The sequence below is a fragment of the Diorhabda carinulata genome, chromosome 2, assembly GCF_026250575.1.
Source record: "Diorhabda carinulata isolate Delta chromosome 2, icDioCari1.1, whole genome shotgun sequence".
Classification (NCBI taxonomy): Eukaryota; Metazoa; Arthropoda; class Insecta; order Coleoptera; family Chrysomelidae; genus Diorhabda; species Diorhabda carinulata.
The window spans coordinates 6,293,671-6,314,184 of record NC_079461.1 but is presented as its reverse complement, the minus strand read 5'-3'; the positions used below and the strand labels follow the sequence as shown (position 1 = coordinate 6,314,184).

Genomic DNA, 20,514 nt, shown 5'->3' with positions numbered 1-20,514 from the left:
ATTTTTTATGAGTGGACGAATTTTGAAACTTCTGTCTCCTTTGTTCTAGACAGCTTTTGCATTGCATTTCGAAAATGTAGCACAGATTTCAATTCAAGATAAACATTCCTACTAAAAGCGTTGAGTATAATCGAAACACCTAGTCTTCATGGCCGGACCAGTAGTTTCTTTCATTTAGTAGTGTATGAAATCCGGTGGATATAGAAAATCCAATAAATATTTTCGAATCATCTTTTTCAACGAAAAAATCGTGGTTAAGTTTCTCGGCGATTGCGTAGCGAATTGTTTCTTCAATGGTCATGTCGTACCTACACAGCGTCGTCAAAAATTTGAAACTGGAGATAAGTTAGCAAGTTTAGTTTTCATATTGTCTTTTTATTTTCTTATCGTCATTACTATCAAAATTATCGTCAATCGAATCCATTTCAATACGTCCAGCGATATCACCATTGGGAATTTCCAGATCGCCATCATCCACATCCTCTTCGTTGGTGAGATTGTCCACTTTGGGAGGTAAAGCGATAACTTCCGAGTATAAATAATCCACGGCTTCTTTCAACGTCTTGAGCTCTAACCTCAAAAGGATCTGTTGTTTCTGAGTAGTAAATACTACTTTCTCGTACAGATTCTATTGCAATTTCAGCATTGGTGTAGATTTACTTCTGTAAAAAAAGATGAAAAGCAACTCTCAATCTAACTCATTTGCAGCTTCAGATCTATCTGTGCTTATTTTTTTGCCAAGTATCTTGTATCTGACCTTCACTTCATGGAGATGCATAGTTATTTACCCGAACGTCATCATTTGGAGTTTGGAGGTGGATGTTGTGCCAAATCATCACTATCTGATTTATAAGTCGGTTCAAACTCAATGGGGTATTTTTTCTTATTCCCTGATGAATTTTTATTGTCACTATTATTTGCTAATAATAGCTGAACAACCGTATCAAAAGTAAAAAATAGTATAAGGGCATTGCGAGTACAACCGAGCACTCAAATATACAGGGAAAGGTCAAATGTGATTTTAATTGAAATATTTGAAACTTGTTAAAATATTACTAACATTTATACGTAAATGGGTTCGTTTACATGAACATTTCGAACTCTGAAACTAATTTTTTTATTTCTTTTTATTTTTTTCTCGTAAAACTGCAAATAAAAACAAATTATTGAAATCGGATTGTTCAATTTTATAGAGCAAACGAACGAGGTATTTGTGACGATATAAAATTTCCTTAACCTTTTATTAAGTTTTTCTTCTTCTTTTTAGCGTAACAATATGAGAAATTAAACCAAATCCTGGGAGAATTAAAATATAAACTTCAGGTAGTCCAAAAAATCGAAATAAGTGTTGGTATGAAATTCAATCAGCTCCTCCCGCATTTAAACTAAAATAGCTACATCTACTGGAGAACCTCCTTGGACATATTAGATGAAAGGGGGGATTTATGGGGGGACAAATTGTTCATCCTATTCCTGCACCTCTTTCTACAATTCTTATAATTAAAAGAAATAACGATGGAGGTAATAATCAAGATCTTATGTTATTTATTCGTGGAAATGCTATATCTGGTACTAATCAGTTTCCAAACCCACCAATTATAATAGATATGACTGTTAAAAAAATATGATAAATGCATGGACAGTTACAATTACATTGGCCAATTATTTGATTCATTGTTCAGCCGGATTTTTGATTAAACAACAGAAAATTTTTAAATTATACGATCCACCTTTCAACCCCACATATCAATAGTTAATTCTGATATATCCTGTACAATTATTATTTATCAAAACGTTCCTGTAAGCAAAAGAAAGCATACGCAATGCCTGACGAATCATTCAAAACTCGTTCTCAAATTACTATTTACGAAAACTAAATTTTAATTCATTTTAAATTGTTGAATAATTACTCTAAATGTTGTACGCATTAGTAAATTATCAACTTCATCATAAGCAACATTAAAACCATGAGGAAACAAACACATTAATATAAAAAAAAAATATTAGCAACGCCTACCTGTATGGTTGATCACGTGTTACACAAGATACTACTACTACAGCCCTGCCTTTATAACCTTCTACCCTAATCGTAGGGTAACTTTTATTTTCTGGGGTGCTTCTAGCTCCTGGTATGGAGCCCGCCGATCTACCCTCACATTCATATCGAAATCTTAGCGCTTTCGATGCGGGTTGTTCTACTATCCTTATACGAGCTTGTCTGAAAATAAAAACAAAAAAAAATTGATATCTAACTTAACCCTTATTATGAATATATCGTTTGCGTTTAACGTTCTCAAATTTCTTCCTCTTCTTTAGTATTTTTTTTTACGAAATAACCATTCTTGTCCTCCACAGTTCCCTTTCATGCCAATCCCTTAGAGATCTCTATCTATCATCTCTAAGTCTTCTATCTAGAGGTTCACATTCCAATATTCGTTTTGGCCAACTGTGTTCTGACGAGCTTTTCAAAGGATATACATTTCAAGTAGGACACGACGGGTCTATGCGCCTGAACAGCAGTTGACCACCTACTATTCTACTGTGTACTCTCTTCTTTCTAAGTCAATACATTTGAACCATTAGCAGTATTAAAAATAATCTTCCTGTGGCATTACGGACTATCAAGGGATATATTTGTGAACTGGGGAATTAGAAGCTAGAGTTGCAAGTAGACTGAGTTCGTAGCGAGTTTGGCGTCCTACTTAAATCCCAAAGGAGTCCATTCTGTGTCATCTTGTCATGCCAAGAACATTAATATGTATTTGCTACTCAATGTACAAAATGGTACTTACTTTTTCGCCGACAATGATGAATACTGACTAGCTTGGTTTGCTGTGGGTTGTTGTGGTATAGGTATTTCCCCTCCTCCATTAAACATTGCGGAAGACTGGATTGGTTCTTTATATTCTTGAAAATCTGGATCAGTCTCAATAACCTCAACTAAAACAATTGATTTCCAGTATTAATATCGAAGAATATTTGTTCTAAAAAATAAATTTGAAACCGTTATTATTAGAAATTGTATTTATAAATATTTTCCTACCAAGATTTTAAAAATTTATGAACTTGCGCTGGAGCTAATACACGTTCAACTCTACCTACGTGAAAAGCTTGATATAGTAAAGACTTTCCATTTACAATTGGAGAAGCTCTTATTATAAGCAGCAAACAAAATCTCATCTAATTCGATCGTCTACACAAAACCTTCACGTTATGGTAGCGCGGCGACCCTCAAGAAGTCGCACTGTACCTTGGAGTTCCAAAATTTTCAAGGTTGTTCTAATTGGGAAAAAGATTTTCGAGCTGGCATTTTTAAAGTTCCGTATTTTTGACAGTTGTTCTGTGTTGTTCACAAAGTTCACGAAAAATAATTTTTAACAAGCAGGCTTTCGAGCAATCGCGGTTATAATCGTCGTTCTGAGTTGTTCTATTATATTGATTTCAGAAAAAAAAATAGTTATTTACATGTAACTAGTGTGTAAAGTTGCCTTTTTCGATTATTCGATTGTGAATATTGTCGAAATACTTCTCTACTTCTCAAAGTATGTTTCTGTACGCACTAGTGTGTAAAGTAATATATTACGCACTCGAAAGTGTGTCTAAAGTACGTAGAAAAAATGTTTTTTATATATTTTAAGTAGATTAATAATAGATTTATTGTTTTCTAGAACCGTCACCTTGAAAAATACTGTGCCAGCTGAAAATTTTCCTTTAAAAATGTCATTCTCAGCCCTATGTCATTGTGGAACAAAACATAAAAAACCTGGGCCACCTCAATTTCGAGAAAATGCTATAAAATGGGTTATTCTGAGTTGTTCTAACTTTTTACTAGATTTTAGCGATTGTTCTAAGTGTTTTAGACCAAGTGGCACTAGACCATTAGTGAAATAAGATAGGTATTCAATTTTTTCAACATACATAAAAAGTAAGTTATTTCAAAAGCAATAATCTAGTGAAACTGAGCAGTTTACTTTAGTTGCGACTTGCAAGGTGCAGTCTATTGTGAATTCCAGTGTGATAATGGAAAATTTTGAAGGGCCGAAAAATCGGTCTTCAGCGGTTAATGGAAAAATATTAACATAGTTTTAAATCATTTACATAGAAACATTCTAATCTACGATTTTACAAAATTATTAAACAAGAGAAATGTGACGAATTTCAAAAAGCACGTGAAGATCCGGAAAAATCAAAATTTCAAATAGAAAATCATTAGGAAGATATAGAGAATAAATTACCTCAGAATTATAAAAGACATGAGGTACCAAATAAATATATTTAATTATGAAGGCACATAGATTAACGAGGGACACAAAACAAATTTTTGCAACATGAAATGTTAAGTCGAAGACAGGCTTTTTTATATAATTCATCTCCTGGTTTAAATCCACCATCTGACAGCACACAGTACACATCGTGAGTTCCCTACATAAAGAGAAATTCAAAAAATATAAAATTGCAGAAAATCGTGGAATACGCTGAGTAGGGAACGCTTACAAATTAGGTAAGGCATTTTTTTTGGATATTGGATATGCCCTACCCCCATGTAAAGAAACGTCACCTCTCTTATATATGGTTGAAAATATATATACGAGGTTGTATTGATATCTAGTTAGCCTAGACCAGTTCCATGCTTAAACAAAATATTACGTTACCATAGCAACGAACAATAAATTATTAGAAGTGTAAGTGTAACGTTTGACGTCAAAAAAGTAAACGAGAGTTACGCAATAAATTAAAAGACAAAAGATATCTACCAAAATTGTGAAAATCGAAACATTGGAGTATCTACTGTATTTAAGAGAGTTAAGAGGTAAGCAGATTTACGAAGATATGATTAATACCTTTGGTGATCAATGTCTTTCGTATGCGACCGTGAAAAATTGGACTGCAAGCTTCAAAAGAGGTTGTGACTATTAGTAAACGTTCCCTTAGGATCTCCACCATATCATTGCGAACGAAACGCGATTAAATTGGTTTCTTTTAAAAGGAGTGGTATTAAACAGTTGTTTTTGACAACTGTAAAGGAAGAGAAGCCTAAAAAGCGACAAAAGAGAAAATGTGGAAGTGATGGAAATTTTAATACTAATGAAAATGGGAAGTTTCAAAGTTTTTTTAATGTACTACAAGTGTAGCAGGTGGTGACAGTTCCAGAAGCGGCCGCTAGAGTTCCCGCGGCATTAGGCCGCCATTCTCTGTCATTTCCAGTTGTGAGATGGTGACTGTGGAGCTCAAGGTATTCTGTGTTATTGAGTTCGCAAGAAGTGAGTCGCAAATTATAGTGCAGCGGGCATTTCGTGCTGAATTTGGTATTAGACAACCAACTAGAAAAAGCATTACTCGTTGGTTAAATCAATTTAAAGAGACTGGAAGTGTCAGAAAATGCTGTCAGACGGATAGAAGACAGTTTTGTTCGCAACCCAAGTAAGCCTACCAATAGAGCTAGTAGAGAACTTGGAATACCCCAACCAACTGTATGGAAAGTTTTGAGTAGCGTTTGGTGTACAAGCGTAAATGTTTGCCGTGCAGCAGCTGGAGGCCATATTGAACACTTGTAATACATTAAAAAAAACTGTGAAACTTCTTCTTTTCATTGGTATAAAAATTATTCATGTAGCATTTGTACTTTAATAAATATGAATTTTTAAAAATGGGTCCATCATTTACTACTTATATTTTTATTATTTTTCACACTTTTTAATTATGAATGTGACACAATTGGAAAGTCGAAGTTGTGGCTTCTATACCTTGATAACCAGTATGTTATAACCTTTCGGAAGAATAAAACATTTTAGAAAATGTTCCAATTTTTCATCTGCAGCTGTTTAGGAATTATAATCAGGTTTTTTAGGCGAAAATATGAATGTACATCATTATATTTATACAAATACTTAAGGTACACCTTCAAAAAATATTTTAACTGTCTACTAAAAGAAGACTTTGCTCGGATAAACTTAGAGGCGTCAATGGAAGTAACTAATCTGGTTGTGAATTGGTAATCGAAACAGTGTGGTGCTAGCAGTTAACAATCTGTTCAAATTTTATCTTCCTTCCAAATAAAAATAATTTTAAAACAGAAGAGACCGAAAATCAAGAGCATTTAGATGCATTAATATCACCAGCGGCTCCATAAATTCCGACTTAAAACTTAAATATTACATTTAAATTTTGAAGAACAAATAATATGTGAAAATAAAAACTTACTGACATCACTTAATTCGATACTTTCCTCGGTTAGCTCTCCATCTTCCTGTGTTTCAGTATCTGCAATAATAAAAAAAATCATTGCTTCAACAACGCTTTTCCGAAGAGATAACCAAAACAAGACTGAATTCTATGAACAAATTTATTTTCAAGATATAGGTAAGCCGAGAAGGCTTCTTCGATTCCAAGAATTGTGTGACGTTTGGGTATTTATTGTATATATTATTTTTTTAATTGTTTTCCCCTCAAGGTTGCCGTAATACTATATATTCCAGTTTTTTATTTTTATTAATTTACAAAGATAATGTGGGAATGATTAATCTATAACCCACAACACACTGTATATATTTTCAGTCTATTAAATAACATACCAAACCGTCTAGACCACACTTTATAAATGAGTTACAGTCGTGTGAAATTAAAATTATTGGGAAATTATTTAAACTGAAGAAATAGTAGGTTTTTCTATCATTAATTGTATTTAAATATCATAAATTATTTTCAATTATCATTACTAATAAATGATCGCAGAATGTAATTTTTAGATATCGAAATACAAAAGGTAGATGCCTGCAAAAATAGTCTTTTCCCAGAAAACAATTTTTAAGTCATAGTGAACTAAACATAGTTCGAAATATTAGCGACTTATTGTATTAAACAAACAGAATGTAGTTCTGAAATAAAAAAAATCGGCACCCAAATGTTCTGAGCAGCCTGCTAAATGTTTGGAAAACTGCGAATAATAATAGTCCTCTTGGAAATTCAGAATTCGCCCAAATATATGAAAAAAAGTTTGTTACACATCTAAATCAGTTCATAAAAGAGCATCCTAAAGGAAATTTTGTGTTTTGGCTAGATATCGCAATTGCTCGTTATGCAAATGAAGTTGTTAAAGTTTTTGCAGAGTTGATTATTCCATTTATTGAGAAATCTAAGAATGCTCCTAATGTGCCTCAATTGAGGCCAATGGAACGCTTTTGGCAACCTCTGAAACGTTTAGGAAACAGTTATGTGCGAGGTTTTCCCATAACTTATATGTTGTACGAGTTGTGCATGAAAAGTGTTCAATCTTAACTTTATCAATATTTGTTCGTAAAGATATTTACCCATGCGATCCTCACTTAAATTTCCGCCATTTTAAATGTTTAGTTATTGTTTGACAATCGTCCCAAGCGAACATTTCCGGTTTCTTTACCTTAAAGTCTCAATTGCAAGATAGAGATTATCATGAGATGAGGGAGACCCCTATTTTGAGGGAGAAGATGTCAACTATTATTTGGAAGGGTTAAAAAGGTTGCAGCATCGTTGATCTAAGTATCTGGATTTAAAAGGAAACTATGTTGCTAACTCGTCTATTGACGCGACATATGACATTTGAGGCAACCATAAAATATTGACCCTACTGAAGCAAAAACAGAATTTCATGTTTCTGCCATCCACTCTTACTCCTATAAAGAAACTGCGTTGGAGATGTAGGATAATATGACAGGGTTATTCCTAAATGTCAAAATAAATGAAGTAATGTCTCATTTCTACTGAAAAAATATCGAACTGTGAAAGTTTAATCTCGGTGACATTGACAAGAGCAATAATCATATTTTCCACTCAAAAATTTAGGATAGCAATTTGCTATTCTATATTCATCATTATCAAATGTATTGGTCCTTCATTGATGTCTATCGTTGGTTATTCGGGCCCAAGTGGTCCCTGTTGCTTCTTTGTATCATGGTTCCACCTTAGGTTAGGTCTTCTCCTGGGTCTTTTTATGTTTCGTGGGTACCATGTTATAATTTTTGTGGTCCATCTATTATCAGTCCTTCTTGCCAAGTATCTTGCCCATTGCCATTTGAAGAATTTTACCTGAGTCTTTTGTCGCATTCCATTGATCTTTGTGCAACCTAGAGTTTCTTAGTAATTTCGATCTTGAGTGTTTAAGTCTCGTTTCCATATGTCATGCCCGGTAATACGCATTGGTCAAAGAATTTTAGATAATGTGCCATAGAGTTGAATATTAATGAATTTCTATCATATGTACTCCATTATTTATTAGGATGTCTATGTACCAGCTCATTGTACATTACCTTGGTTTTGGATAGGTTTATTTTAGGCTTAATCTATTGGTAGCTGTGTTGAGTTCATTTATTTGTTCTTGTAGCTCTTCGGAGTTATCGGCAAAAAGGAAAATATCATCAGCGAATTTTAGACGGTTAAAGTATTCTTCATCTATTCTTATACCTTTGTTGTCCCATTTTAGTTTACGGAAATTTCTTCCAATGTTGCTGTGAAGAGTTTCGGAGATATTGAGTATCCTTGCCTTATTCTATGCTGGTTGGGAATTAAGGAGAGAATTATATATCTTGACCGTAGCTTCATTTCCTCGAATATGTTGGCGAGAGTTTCTATAGATGATTTGCCGAACCCTTGATTTGTTAGGGCTTCTATTATGTATTATTGGATATTTATCCCAAACCTTTTAGTGATTATTCCAAATTCAGTTGGTTCAGTGTTTTGTTTCTGTTATTTTACAATAAATATAGGTTTCGCAAGACTAATAAGAGCTTCTGTGGGATTGTATACATCATATTTCTTGAATCCAGTTAAGATATTTCTTCAATATATACAATTTCTTATGTTGTGCTTATAATTTTGTTCAAACTTGAGAAGCTATTCACAATTTATTCATATTATAAAGTGATGTTTACTTGAAGGAAACCACATTATTATGGTCTTTGTTTACATTTTACTATAAAGTGAGGAAATGTTATATAATTTCTAACGTCAAAAGACAGTCTGATTTGGTTATACTAGGGACATTTTTCAACCTCCTATCGTTCCGTGCAGTCGCTACGCGGTCAGAAGAAAGCGGACATGCGCTGTAGGCGACTACAAAGCTCTCGCACTACACATTCCGCCATTGTTGACATTCAGGCGTCAGTCGGCGTTGTGCTACAGCCACTTAAACATGTCCGCCATTATTGATGCTCTTGCCAAGTGTGAATTGCGACGTGTGATTCGTTTTCTACAGGCTGAAGGTCATAGTGCTGCTGAAATTGAGTGTATGGGGAAAATTTCATGAGTGATGATGTTGTGCGTGAATGGGACGGGGGCCAAGGACGCAAATCTGTCGTTTCAGATGACCTGGTTCAACAAGTTGACAGAATGGTTAAAGAAAACCGCAGATACACCATTACACCTTTGTCTACGGAATTTCCAGAAGTTTCAAAGTCTGTTTTGCACTCTATTGTTACTGAACGGTTAGGCTTGTCCGCAGATATGACAAATGTCTCAATCTCATCGGTGATTATGTCGAAAAATAACCGTAAGTGTACCAATCTTCTGTTAACAAAATTATTATTTTATATGAACTTTTCTTTAATAATAAATGAATTTAAGTAATAAATGTAGCATGACTTGATAATAATAGAGAACATTAACTGTGAGGTTATCCTCAAATATTTATTCTGGAAGTGCGAAACATATGCTATACTAAGTTTATTTATGGCGAGCGTGTTATTTTTAAATAGCATCTGTTAGCAGTGGCTTGTCAGTAGGTGTATTTGAAAAATTGGAAAACTGATAAAAAATCGGTGCAATTGATAAAAACGATAAACGAGTTTGAATTATTCCAAGAATTAGTAGAATGATAATATTTATATAACAGTGGAATACATTTGATGATTTTCAAAGCAAAAATATTCCAAACTATGTATTATAATTATAGAAATATGAAAGGAGGTAACAAGCAGATGAAAAGTAGAGAAAAGCCTGAAGTATGGTTAACGTATGTCGCGTGTTTGCACAGATCGCGTCTTCTGAAAAGACAATCAACGTTGAGGTTTCAATTTTATAACTTTAGTTTGAGTGCTTTTTATTAATAATGCAATCCATAGGTAAGTAGTTGCTCAATTATTCAAATGCTTATATTTAAGGTTCTTAAAGTTTAAGTATATTTGGCTGAACTTCCGAAAAACGCCAATGAAATTTTACAGGTGACGGCGATATTTTTAAAATTCCCGCGACTTCCTCGCTAGGTCGAAAATCGCGGTCATTTCGTGCGCGGGTAAATAGGAGCTGAAATATCCAACCACTAAGAGCACTTTGGTGATCCTGAAACAGGGGCCTACACCTAAAATATTGAATCCAGCTGGAGGCACATGAGAAAAAGAATATCGAGGGGGGAATCAGAAGTAACTTGGACCTGCATCTTTGTGAATGTCTATGGAGACGGCGAGTGAAATAATTTGGATCCGTTCGATGCAATCATTGCAGATATAAAATTTTTGTATCCTGGAAAGAATGATCGACCTCCAATGGAAGAGGATGAGGAAAGTGACTTAGTTTTTATGGAATAAAATTGCTTTTCATTTATTTCTATTGTTTATATTGCTTTTTCGGGATCGGGAAATATGTCGATGCTACAGATTCGGTCAGGTTAGGTCCGGCGCGTTTACTAACGCATTTTTTTTTCTTTCGTTTTTATTGACACGAATAGGCCTTTTTTGACCGAATTTTGAATTCACTTTTCCGCGTATGCGCACGATCCTAGGTATATTTTCTTAGTCCTTGTTCGATTGTGACAATTCCCTATCATTTTTACCTTCCAATTCTTCTTGGCGTTTTTCGGAAGTTTTCAAAATACTTCAAAGTAATGCGTACTGAATTGTGTTGTGCATACAAGAATTTCTATAATAATAATTGTAGTATATGGTTCAAAAATTCAATAAAGACTATGAATTTTGATTCTTAATGTTGTGCGACCCTTATATTTGAAGAGAACCTTTTTTTTTGGTGACCAAAATAGGCTAAATAGGTTAAATACAAACGCGAAAAAATTAGACCATGAGCGAAAAAGATGTACCAATGTTTATTGTGCATTTCCAAGACTATGAATGGTGTTGCCGAGAAGTGGTGGCAAACTTGCTAGACCTGCAGTGCCCCAGAACAAGTGTAACTGACGAGAATGTCAGCGCTTTATAAAAGAAATTTTGGCAAGCGTTTCAAAGTATTGGTCCACCCCTGGTTTATAGCGTCAATGTCATCAAACATTTAATAGTTAACACTCATAGTTCGTGTATGCACAATTTAAAAATTTCCATTACCTTCCAGTTGATTTCCAATTCAAAAGGAACTGACCACACCGTCGAGTTTTAAGTTATCCAAGTCTTTTACAACTTGTTCATTAAATAATAGCAGTGAATACCCGTATAAATACTGGAATTTCCGTTTTGTGCGAAATTGTAAACACACAATTATTACTTGTGAGTCATATTTGTTTTGATGAATGGCATTTTATTATTTCAACCTCACGCCTATATTTGATAATATCTAGTAGGATCATGACGCAAGTTATTAGATGCACGGTAACACCGCCTGGAATGCCTGGCGGCTATCATTGGTGGTATGTTTTGGTCAATCTTTACTTTCGAAAGCAACAGGGTTTAATTGGTATGCGGTTTCGCCATAAAACATTAAAATGATCTTCAAGATAGGTGTGTTATAAAGTAATTGATGCACAAAAAGCGGCCATTACAAGTGGACGACTATCACGAATCATCGGAAGACGATCCAAGCTGGAACTGAAGATCAACCTCCACCTCAACAGGGCCATCCTTATCTACACAACACACACTATCATAAGTCACCGAACAAAGTTTCGAATCCAGCAGAATATCAGCCTGAGTCAAGCAGGGAACAGCCCTTGGTAGGTACATCAAGATCTAGCAGATCTACCGAGACTTAAAAAAAGGAACATAAAAGCTATCATGGATGAAACCTTCAAACGTAGGAGCCGACTGGCTAAAAGACAAAGCCAGGTATCCAAAGCCGAGAAAAATTCTAAATACTAATCAAGTATCGCGGGAAACCTGGCGAAATTCCAATGGCCTTGCAAGAGTAGCCACTTCCCCTCGAGAGCTTTGATTAAACAAGGAATCCACTACCCTCCAAGCATCGGTTCCTACCGATATCGATGCTTTAACCGGTACTTTTCCCGGCTCAAACACCGCAGTATCAGTGGGGCGGAGGAGAAAAAAGAAGAGAGAAGGCCAATGCTGCCGAGACGGTTCAGTTTATTCCTCTTCGGGTGGTTAGGAATCATATCCTAATTCGTCTAAATGCTCAAGCCAGAGCGCCTGACACCGGCCTTTGGTAGTTTCTAGTCTAGCAGAATGCCTATGAGCTTAATGGGCCCACTACTACGAACAGTAAGATAGTGACGAACATTTATAATTTAAGTGGTCTTAGAATACTCAATTTTACAGTTTGATAAAAACTTTTGAGACCAGAGCAAAGACTAAAAGTCTCGCTCATTACTAAACATAAGAGTCTCTATATTCCCATAGTGCTTTTTTTATTACCCCACAGAAAGTACACTTTTCTTATTTTGGTGATGTAGTGTAGAAAATTTGAACTGTAATCGTGGTTATTGCGTTTTAACAAAGTTTTTTATAAATGGTTTTATTGAATAAATTGTGTAGAACTTGATGAAGAACAACGAATTCGAAATCATCACATCTCAATATCAAAATGAATCATATAGAGCAACGCGCAGTGTTTAAACATGTCTAAAAGAGTTGACCTCACGCAAATTCACAAAGATTTGTCGCTGTAAACGACAAATCTTCAAAAAAGTGAAAGACTATAATACTTTTTTATTGAACAATCACCACAACTCAAAGTGAAAACATTTAGGAATACGACAAAGTAAGTAGCCAATTATTTTTATAATTTAATTCCCTTAATTTGTGTGTTTGTTGGATGTACCAGTGGAAAAGTTAATTCGATAGAGCGTGTCTCTAAGTTATATAAATTATAAGTAAAAACAAATGTTTTATTGCCATAACATTCACTATATAGTTATTGTTAATTTAATAGCAGTGGCGTCATAAAACACAAGGTGATCCAAGGTATTTTACTGGCATACATACTGTATTGTACTTCACACAGAATTGTTCATCGTTCAACTTCAGATGCCCTTGAGTTTTTATTAGAAGAATGTTTATATGAAAATTATCTTTTTTTTAACTTAATGAAGTAAATTTTAGCATCAAGTTTAAGCTGAATTAATAAATAATATAGTGGAATGAATAATATATATAATAATTTGAAAAAAATCACTAGGTTGTTTGTTTTTGAAGAGTTCAATGTATTTCAAAATTATGATAACGGTGTCTCCAGGAGGCAAACAGTTACGGGAGGGTAATTAAATAGTCAGAAATGAGAATATTTAAAATTTATTTATTTCAGACAAATTAAGATCGCATTAAGATTCGGTATAATCTAGAAACAAATCTTACTTATCTCAAGACTTAGCAGGAGCCACGACTCCTTGGGGGCGCTACAATGAATACTAAACCAAATCAGTGAACTTCTTCTTCTTCCTGCTGTGTATAGGCATCATTGCCTGTTTTTCTTCACGTCATTGCCTCTGCTCAGTCACCTGGGAGGTTGTCACTCCATCTTTTCCTAGGTCTTCCAATGCTTCTTTGTCCTGCTGGTGATTTGTCCCTTGATATTTTCACAATTCGTTCTTCCGTCATGCGGTCAATGTGCTCATTCCATTTTATCTTTCTATCCAGTACCCAGTCAATGATGTTATCTATCCCGCATGTTCGTCTTATGTTTTCACTCCTTTCTCTATCAATTAGTGTTCTTCCCGCTATTCTTCGAACTATTTTCATTTCTGTAGTCTCCAATATCCGTTTCGTTTTAGAGGTCTCAGGTCGGGTCTCTGCTGCATAGGATAATATAGGTCTGATTGCGGGCTTTTGCTTCAGTTCGAATGTATTTATTTCGCCAGATTGTGTCATTTAGGTATGCTGCTGCTCTTGAGGCTCTTGTAGCTTGGTTTCTTACTTCCGTCTTCACGTCCCCGTGTCCAGATATTTCGATTCCCAGATATTTAAATTTCATTTCCTAGTGTATTATTATGTGAACTTGTGAAGTGAATAAATTATAATTCAAAAAAAAAAACAAAAAAAAAGGCGTTTTGCAATAATAAAATAAAATCTTGGCATTAGAATAAGTCCGGGGAATATCCGAATGATTTAAACGATTACTGAAACTTATTCACTGAGTAGGCCTTCCATTTCCATTATTCCTTTCCTTCCCCATTGTCTTTGATCCATATATCCATTTACAAGCAGCAGTTTTTTCTCATAACTTTTATAATAAGAGCGGCTTACAAAAATCTGCATAAAATAATAACTGTCTTCTAAACGTCGACACTACAACAGTTGGTTTTTTTATAACGAATGAAAATGATCTTATAGGGTAATTCTAATTCTCAAAATGGCTCTCTACGATAAGATGGACGGTAATATTACTCTGTGGGTCTCTTATGCAGGTGCCTGGAATACGTATTCCTGTGATAGCTTAACTTATGAAGCGTCTAGCTTGTAATTAATAGATCTGGGTAGGATTTCGAGTCGTTCGAATTATTTTTCCACTGCCATTATTGCTAAGTAGGTATTCATTTCCTTAATAGTCTATTTAGCAGCTCGCACAAACTAGTGATATCCATTTTTTTCTATTCTGTTTGTGATAGTCCAAATCGTCAATTTTATGATTATTCTATTAAATTAAATAATTGATTAACTTTTAGTTTTACAAATATAACCATAACGAAATAATGGTTTATCCACACATTTAAACGATCCACCGTCTTTATGTCATCTTTTATGGGAACCGCGGGTTTTTCATATTTCCAGACTATCCTAAAACATTGGTGCTTACGTCTTCCATGCAACTGACTCTCGCGGGCTTCTTGTCTAATTATTATATGACCTTTCTTAAAATGGATTCGTAGAGAAGTCGCCGACTGGTACGAACGCTGCTTTGGGTACTTTGGATGTCCTCGATTTTTTAAAAACGTTGGGATATCATTCTATATTCAATTTGGAAAAATATTGCCACTTTCATTTTTCCTAAAAACGTTTTTCGAGCCCTGTGGCGCCATGTGCAAGTCTAGGTCAAAACCGACATTTTCGTTACGGGGCCGTATTTTCCGAGCGGCGAATTTTGGTTAACTGCCGCTTGGCAGATAGGTATGTCAGGGGTTCCTGAAAAACATACAAAAAATTCGCGCAAATTAAGGGGTTTTTGAGAAATCGATTTTTGTAAAAAAGTCATTTTTAGTTTTTCCCGGAAAATTTTAATTCTGAGAGCACCGGCTCAAAGTAGAGTAAATAACGCACAATTTTGGCCATATGGCGTCATAGGACTCGAACAATGTTTTTCGGAAAAATTAAAGGGATCATATTTCTTCAATTTAAATATTGACAAAGTAAAAGTTGTCGTTAAAACTTTAAATTATATCGTCCTGTATACATTATTATCGTATGTGAACAACCACTATTGGAAATACTTGAAAAATCAAAGCATTTAAAAAAAATTAATAGTTGAACGATTTTTATAGCTACTTCCTCGTATCAAAATTTAAATTCCGTTAATGAAACTTTGCTTCTCTAAACTTGTTTCGTATTATTTACACAATAAAATACGCTGTTGATACTGTTTCTAAAATTCTTAACAACTTCTAGGCAATAACCTCTTCAGGGCCATGCTATTTTCGGTTATAATTACTGAATTAGCAAAAGTATGTGTTTGCACACACGACAATATGGATTCAACATATATCCATTTATTTGTTTATCATCAGTTGCGCGTGTTATTGTTCAGAAACAGGTATATATTATATTTTTCTACTCCTTTTACATTATATATTATTTTTCTACGTTCATGGAATAAACACAACTTTCATTGCACTCATCTGAGTACAGAAGTTTGTATAGTTCTTCCAATATCAATTGCAGATTATAAAAACCTATATAAAAATTCTTGCCGACAATTTTGTTTGATCCACCATAGGTGTAGATACCTCATTTTATAAATTATCATTATTATATCTCGTCATTTGCTACAACTGAATATTAAATTATAAAATGTAAATAGACGAGTAAAATGTACCTGCCTAACTAAAGGCGTTCGGTTTAAATAGGGTGCCAGACGTGAACTGAGCCCTTTTAGTACCCCATTCGTCTATTAGAACTTCGGTAGTCTTTTATCTGAAGCAAATAATCTTGTCGCCATCGAACTATCCTTGACGATTCGGTTATTGCCATCCGCTTTTTGTGCTTAAAGCCACAAGCTGACAAAACCTGCTACCTTTTGCTGTATTACTTCTAATGTCGCAGCCCTGTTCTCCTTATATAAACTATAAATTGTCCTACGTATAAAATCTTCAGTAACTTTGTCAACTGATTTCAGTTTTTATTTACATGTTTTTCGGTTCTGTGAATTATCCAGAACAACCCCTTTCGTGCCTACTCGATAAATGGAAAATTTATTTACTCTAGTTAATTTGACAATTCTTATCATGATTGCATTATAAGATTGCTGAATATTTTCCTTTTTTAAACATTCGAATATATTTAAAAAAACTTGCTGTGTTTGTATAACTAAATCTTTATTATTAAATTCATACCTGTGCAATTTCATTGTCTTCATTCGCCCATGGTCTAAAGAACGCCCATATTTCTATTTATTCAAAGAATAAATTAAATCAATTAAATGAATCTCACCAAGCCACGCCACTGCTTATCGCAGACTATCTAGCAGGAATACTTTTGTATTTTTGTTTACGATTCGATGTTTTCATTGGTAAACAGATAAGTCCACGTGAATTGACGGTTGGTTGGTTATTTTTCATTTCTTAATTTGGTATTAGAAGAACTATATCAAGACAAACATAAACATTCAAATGAGCGAAATGTTTAGTCCTTTTTCTGGAAGATTATAATTAATTTTGACAATTAAACAAAGTTTAAAAATGAGTTACATTGTTGGAAAAATAGATGATAAAGATGAAGTGTCAGTGTCATTAAACTTATTACCTAGTAAATCAAGAAAACTATATTAGGTTGAGGGCATAGAAAATATATACTAGAGAAATGAAAAAAGACAACAACATATAATGAATATGTTGGAATGGCTACTTCAATGTTAATACGTTTCCCGTCTTCCATAGCAAAATTAAACCAGTATGCAGCATTTATTAGAATAGAAGTCGATTACATAGTAGAAGGCACTTTCCCGTAAATATGCCCTCAAATTATTGTGGAATGCGAGAGAAAAGATGATATCGATTTGATTTCAATTGGCAAGTGATTGTACATTTTTTTACATTGTAAAATATTGAGCCCTTAACTAATTCTGAATGTAGAGTAGGTAGGTAAAGGTCGTGCTCCACATTCCTAAGTGGATAGCTGAGCAAGTATTTTTCTGAAATTGGAGAAACGTGCTTACGAATTAGGCGAACGGGTTCAAAGATGAATAAGGAAGGAAGAGTCAGAATTTTTAATCTTTTAAAGAAGTCCGAGTAAATATCTAACAGCTCACTTTTGTAGTTCGAAGATTCGCTCAAATTGAGTCGCACCACACGTACCCTAGAAGGGAAGGACATTTTGGAGATGCGACTCAATAAGGGTATAATAAACTGTTAAGGAGGTGGATAAATTCAGTTCTTTGGAAACTAATCTCAACGCAAAACAGGGGGAACTTAATTTCTTAAATAAAGCCGCAATACGTAACTCCCATTTCAAGTAATTGTCTAAGGATAGCAGCTCAGATCAATGAATTTAGGGATCTGGCAGTGAAGAAACCCCTTTTAAGACGTCAAAATAGAATTAAGAAAAATAATAAAAATTGAACACATGAAGAGTGGGAGAGAATTTTATAGAGTGATATATGAAAGTTCGAGGTTTTTGGGTCTAAAAGAAGGGTGTTTGTGAGCAGTTAAAAAAAATAACGGACGTTAGATTCATCTGTAAATGCGAGTGTAAAACACGGCTGAGGCTCGGTGATGGTTTGGGTATGTTTAGGAAGAAGGACGACTGGAAAACTCGTAAAAAATTGTTGTAGAACAAATTGGACAGGGAAGTCAGAAAGCAGTGGTCTATTTCCACTTCACATCTTTGGAATATCCTGAAAAACGAATGGAAACAAATAGACGAAGATTATTTATCGAAATTTTAACCGAGAATGCCAAAAGTGTGCTCCGAAATAATACAAGCAAAAGGGGATTACATCGACAAATCAAAGAGTTAAATATGTAAAATTACAGTCTGTAGTTTTAGAATTACTATATATCCTTATTTATATATGTGTTCTTTAAAATATAAATATCAATTTATTGAATGCGGGGTGATAAATATGTTATGGGTGTTAGATTATCCAGCTCCTAACTTTTTTATAACTTTTTAGTTATAAAAACGGTGTGAAAATATTTTTTTCCAAATCAAATGACAGATAAAAACTTGATATTACCGTACAGTGTATTAAATTTGGTTTTTGAAGTTGAGAGTTGCAAAGAAATCGATTTTTTTCGAAATCTTTGAGCTCTACCTTGAGGTTTTACAGGGTCATTCACGGGAACCGGATGTTTTTGAGGTGGGTTGTACACGGGCGCTCATGGTGGGAGGGACACGTGACTGGTATCTAACGTTTCCTTTGTTCATAGCATTTACATTTCAGTCATTGAGATCGAGCGGTGGACGCTACACTGAAGCTTGTACGTTTATTACAGTTTTCTGTGAAATGACGAATCCGTAACTGCTGTTCAGCGACATTTCCGCCGTCACTTTAATATACATCGTAATGCAAGTGTCCCTTCTCGTAACAAAATATTGCGATAGGTTAACAACCTTCGAAAAAGTGGATCAATATTGAAGAAAAAACTACCGGGTCCCCAACGAACTGCTAGCACCCCGTAGAACATTGAACGAGTAAGGGAAGCCTTTGTCAGAAGCATACGCCGCTCTATTCAGAGGCATCGTGCAACAGTTAAAAGAGCAAGATTCTCAGCAGCGATTACAATTTTGTCTACAAATGCTTACCAATAAACCGCGTACTTTGGAAGACCTGAAGATCGCAATTCGTCGACACGTCAGCCAGATTGATGTAGACATGCTGCACAGAATTGAGGCCAGTTTCCGTCAAAGGCTACAATAATGTGTTGCCCAAAATGGACATCAGTAAGTAATTCTATGATTTAACAAGTGTTTCTGTACCAATAAAACTTTTTCTAAGTAAATAATCAATTTTTTATGATTATTTTAAAAACATCCGGTTCCCATGAATGACACTGTATAACTAGTCATGGATGGAACTTGTTACAGAAGTAAATTGGCCCCATTTGTCATATTTCGACCTCCGATTTGTGGCGGTTCTTGTATTATCGATGGTCAACACCGGATCACATGATGTAGGTAAGTACTCGATGATTTGTTCCGCTATTTGCATTCGTTAAACGATCATGTTTCACACTATTATTAGTAAACATAATTGCAATATCCTAAGTATGCTTATAATTCTACAGAAGTGAAAACGACTAGTTCGACAAATGTCACTGGCGACAAAAAAAGGCAACAACGCAAGTAGCAATAATTCTTCTTTCGTTCTTCAGTAGAACTATGCATTAACTTTGTTCGTGAGTCTGTTCAAGGAACAGTCCCATGCGCACTGTGTGGCCACTGCGTTCCTCATTGTGCCCTAGCCCACTTTCGAACCTAAATTCCGTACATTGCATGAATATCAATAGTTTTTAGGCCTTTACCACAGAAAATAATCCTTCAAGAAGATTATCAATAAAAGTAACAAAACAAATTTCTTTAGATCTTTACTTCTTTTTATATTTTTGTTCATAAATTGTCTTGGTGTTAGATCTTTTTTAATACAAAGTTAGTTTGAGCAAAATACTATAATTCTATTTTATAAAATTCGATTATCAATAATTAAAATGATGGCTGCTATATATTTTTCAGATACGACAACTTGGGATTAAAAAAATTCTTTAGTGTGTTTAAAATATTTTCACCTTTTTCAAAAACAAATTTGCAATCAAGACGATTTATCAATAAAAAAATATATGTATCGATATAGTTTACTTTTTTAATGAAATATACAGATTTAAGTCCAAATATCAAACACAAGTACGGTGGGGACTATTAATTACTTTTTTTGTTCCCTTGGCAATTATCGTCCGTACAGTTGCACCTGCTCAAAATGTTAATCTGCCCTGTTAAACCTGAGTAATTTTACATAAATATCTAGAATTGTAAACATCAATTAAGTCCTAATAATAAATATCAAAAAGCATAACATGAGTATTTACAATAGCGTTTTTATATTATAAAACCTTGAATTTATACGTTTCGGATAAAGCATATCATTAAAATACTATAAAAAGAAACTATTTATGACGGCGCATATTTTGTAGATAGAACTAAAAGTATACATGTAAATAGATAAAAACAA

General features: G+C 34.3%; 1 protein-coding gene across 4 annotated transcripts in view; it reads right to left on the bottom strand.

Annotated features, from left to right (window-relative positions):
• LOC130890924 (embryonic polarity protein dorsal-like) overlaps positions 1 to 20,514 on the bottom strand; it is a 76,818-nt gene that overhangs the window by 52,909 nt on the left and 3,395 nt on the right. For all 4 annotated transcript variants that reach the window (XM_057795357.1, XM_057795359.1, XM_057795356.1 and 1 more), the window contains 3 exons: positions 6,202 to 6,261; positions 2,793 to 2,940; positions 2,018 to 2,218 (listed from right to left, as the gene is read on the bottom strand). In XM_057795357.1, the coding sequence (XP_057651340.1) occupies positions 2,018 to 2,218; positions 2,793 to 2,940; positions 6,202 to 6,261 (409 nt within the window). The remainder of the gene's footprint in view (positions 1 to 2,017; positions 2,219 to 2,792; positions 2,941 to 6,201; positions 6,262 to 20,514) is intronic.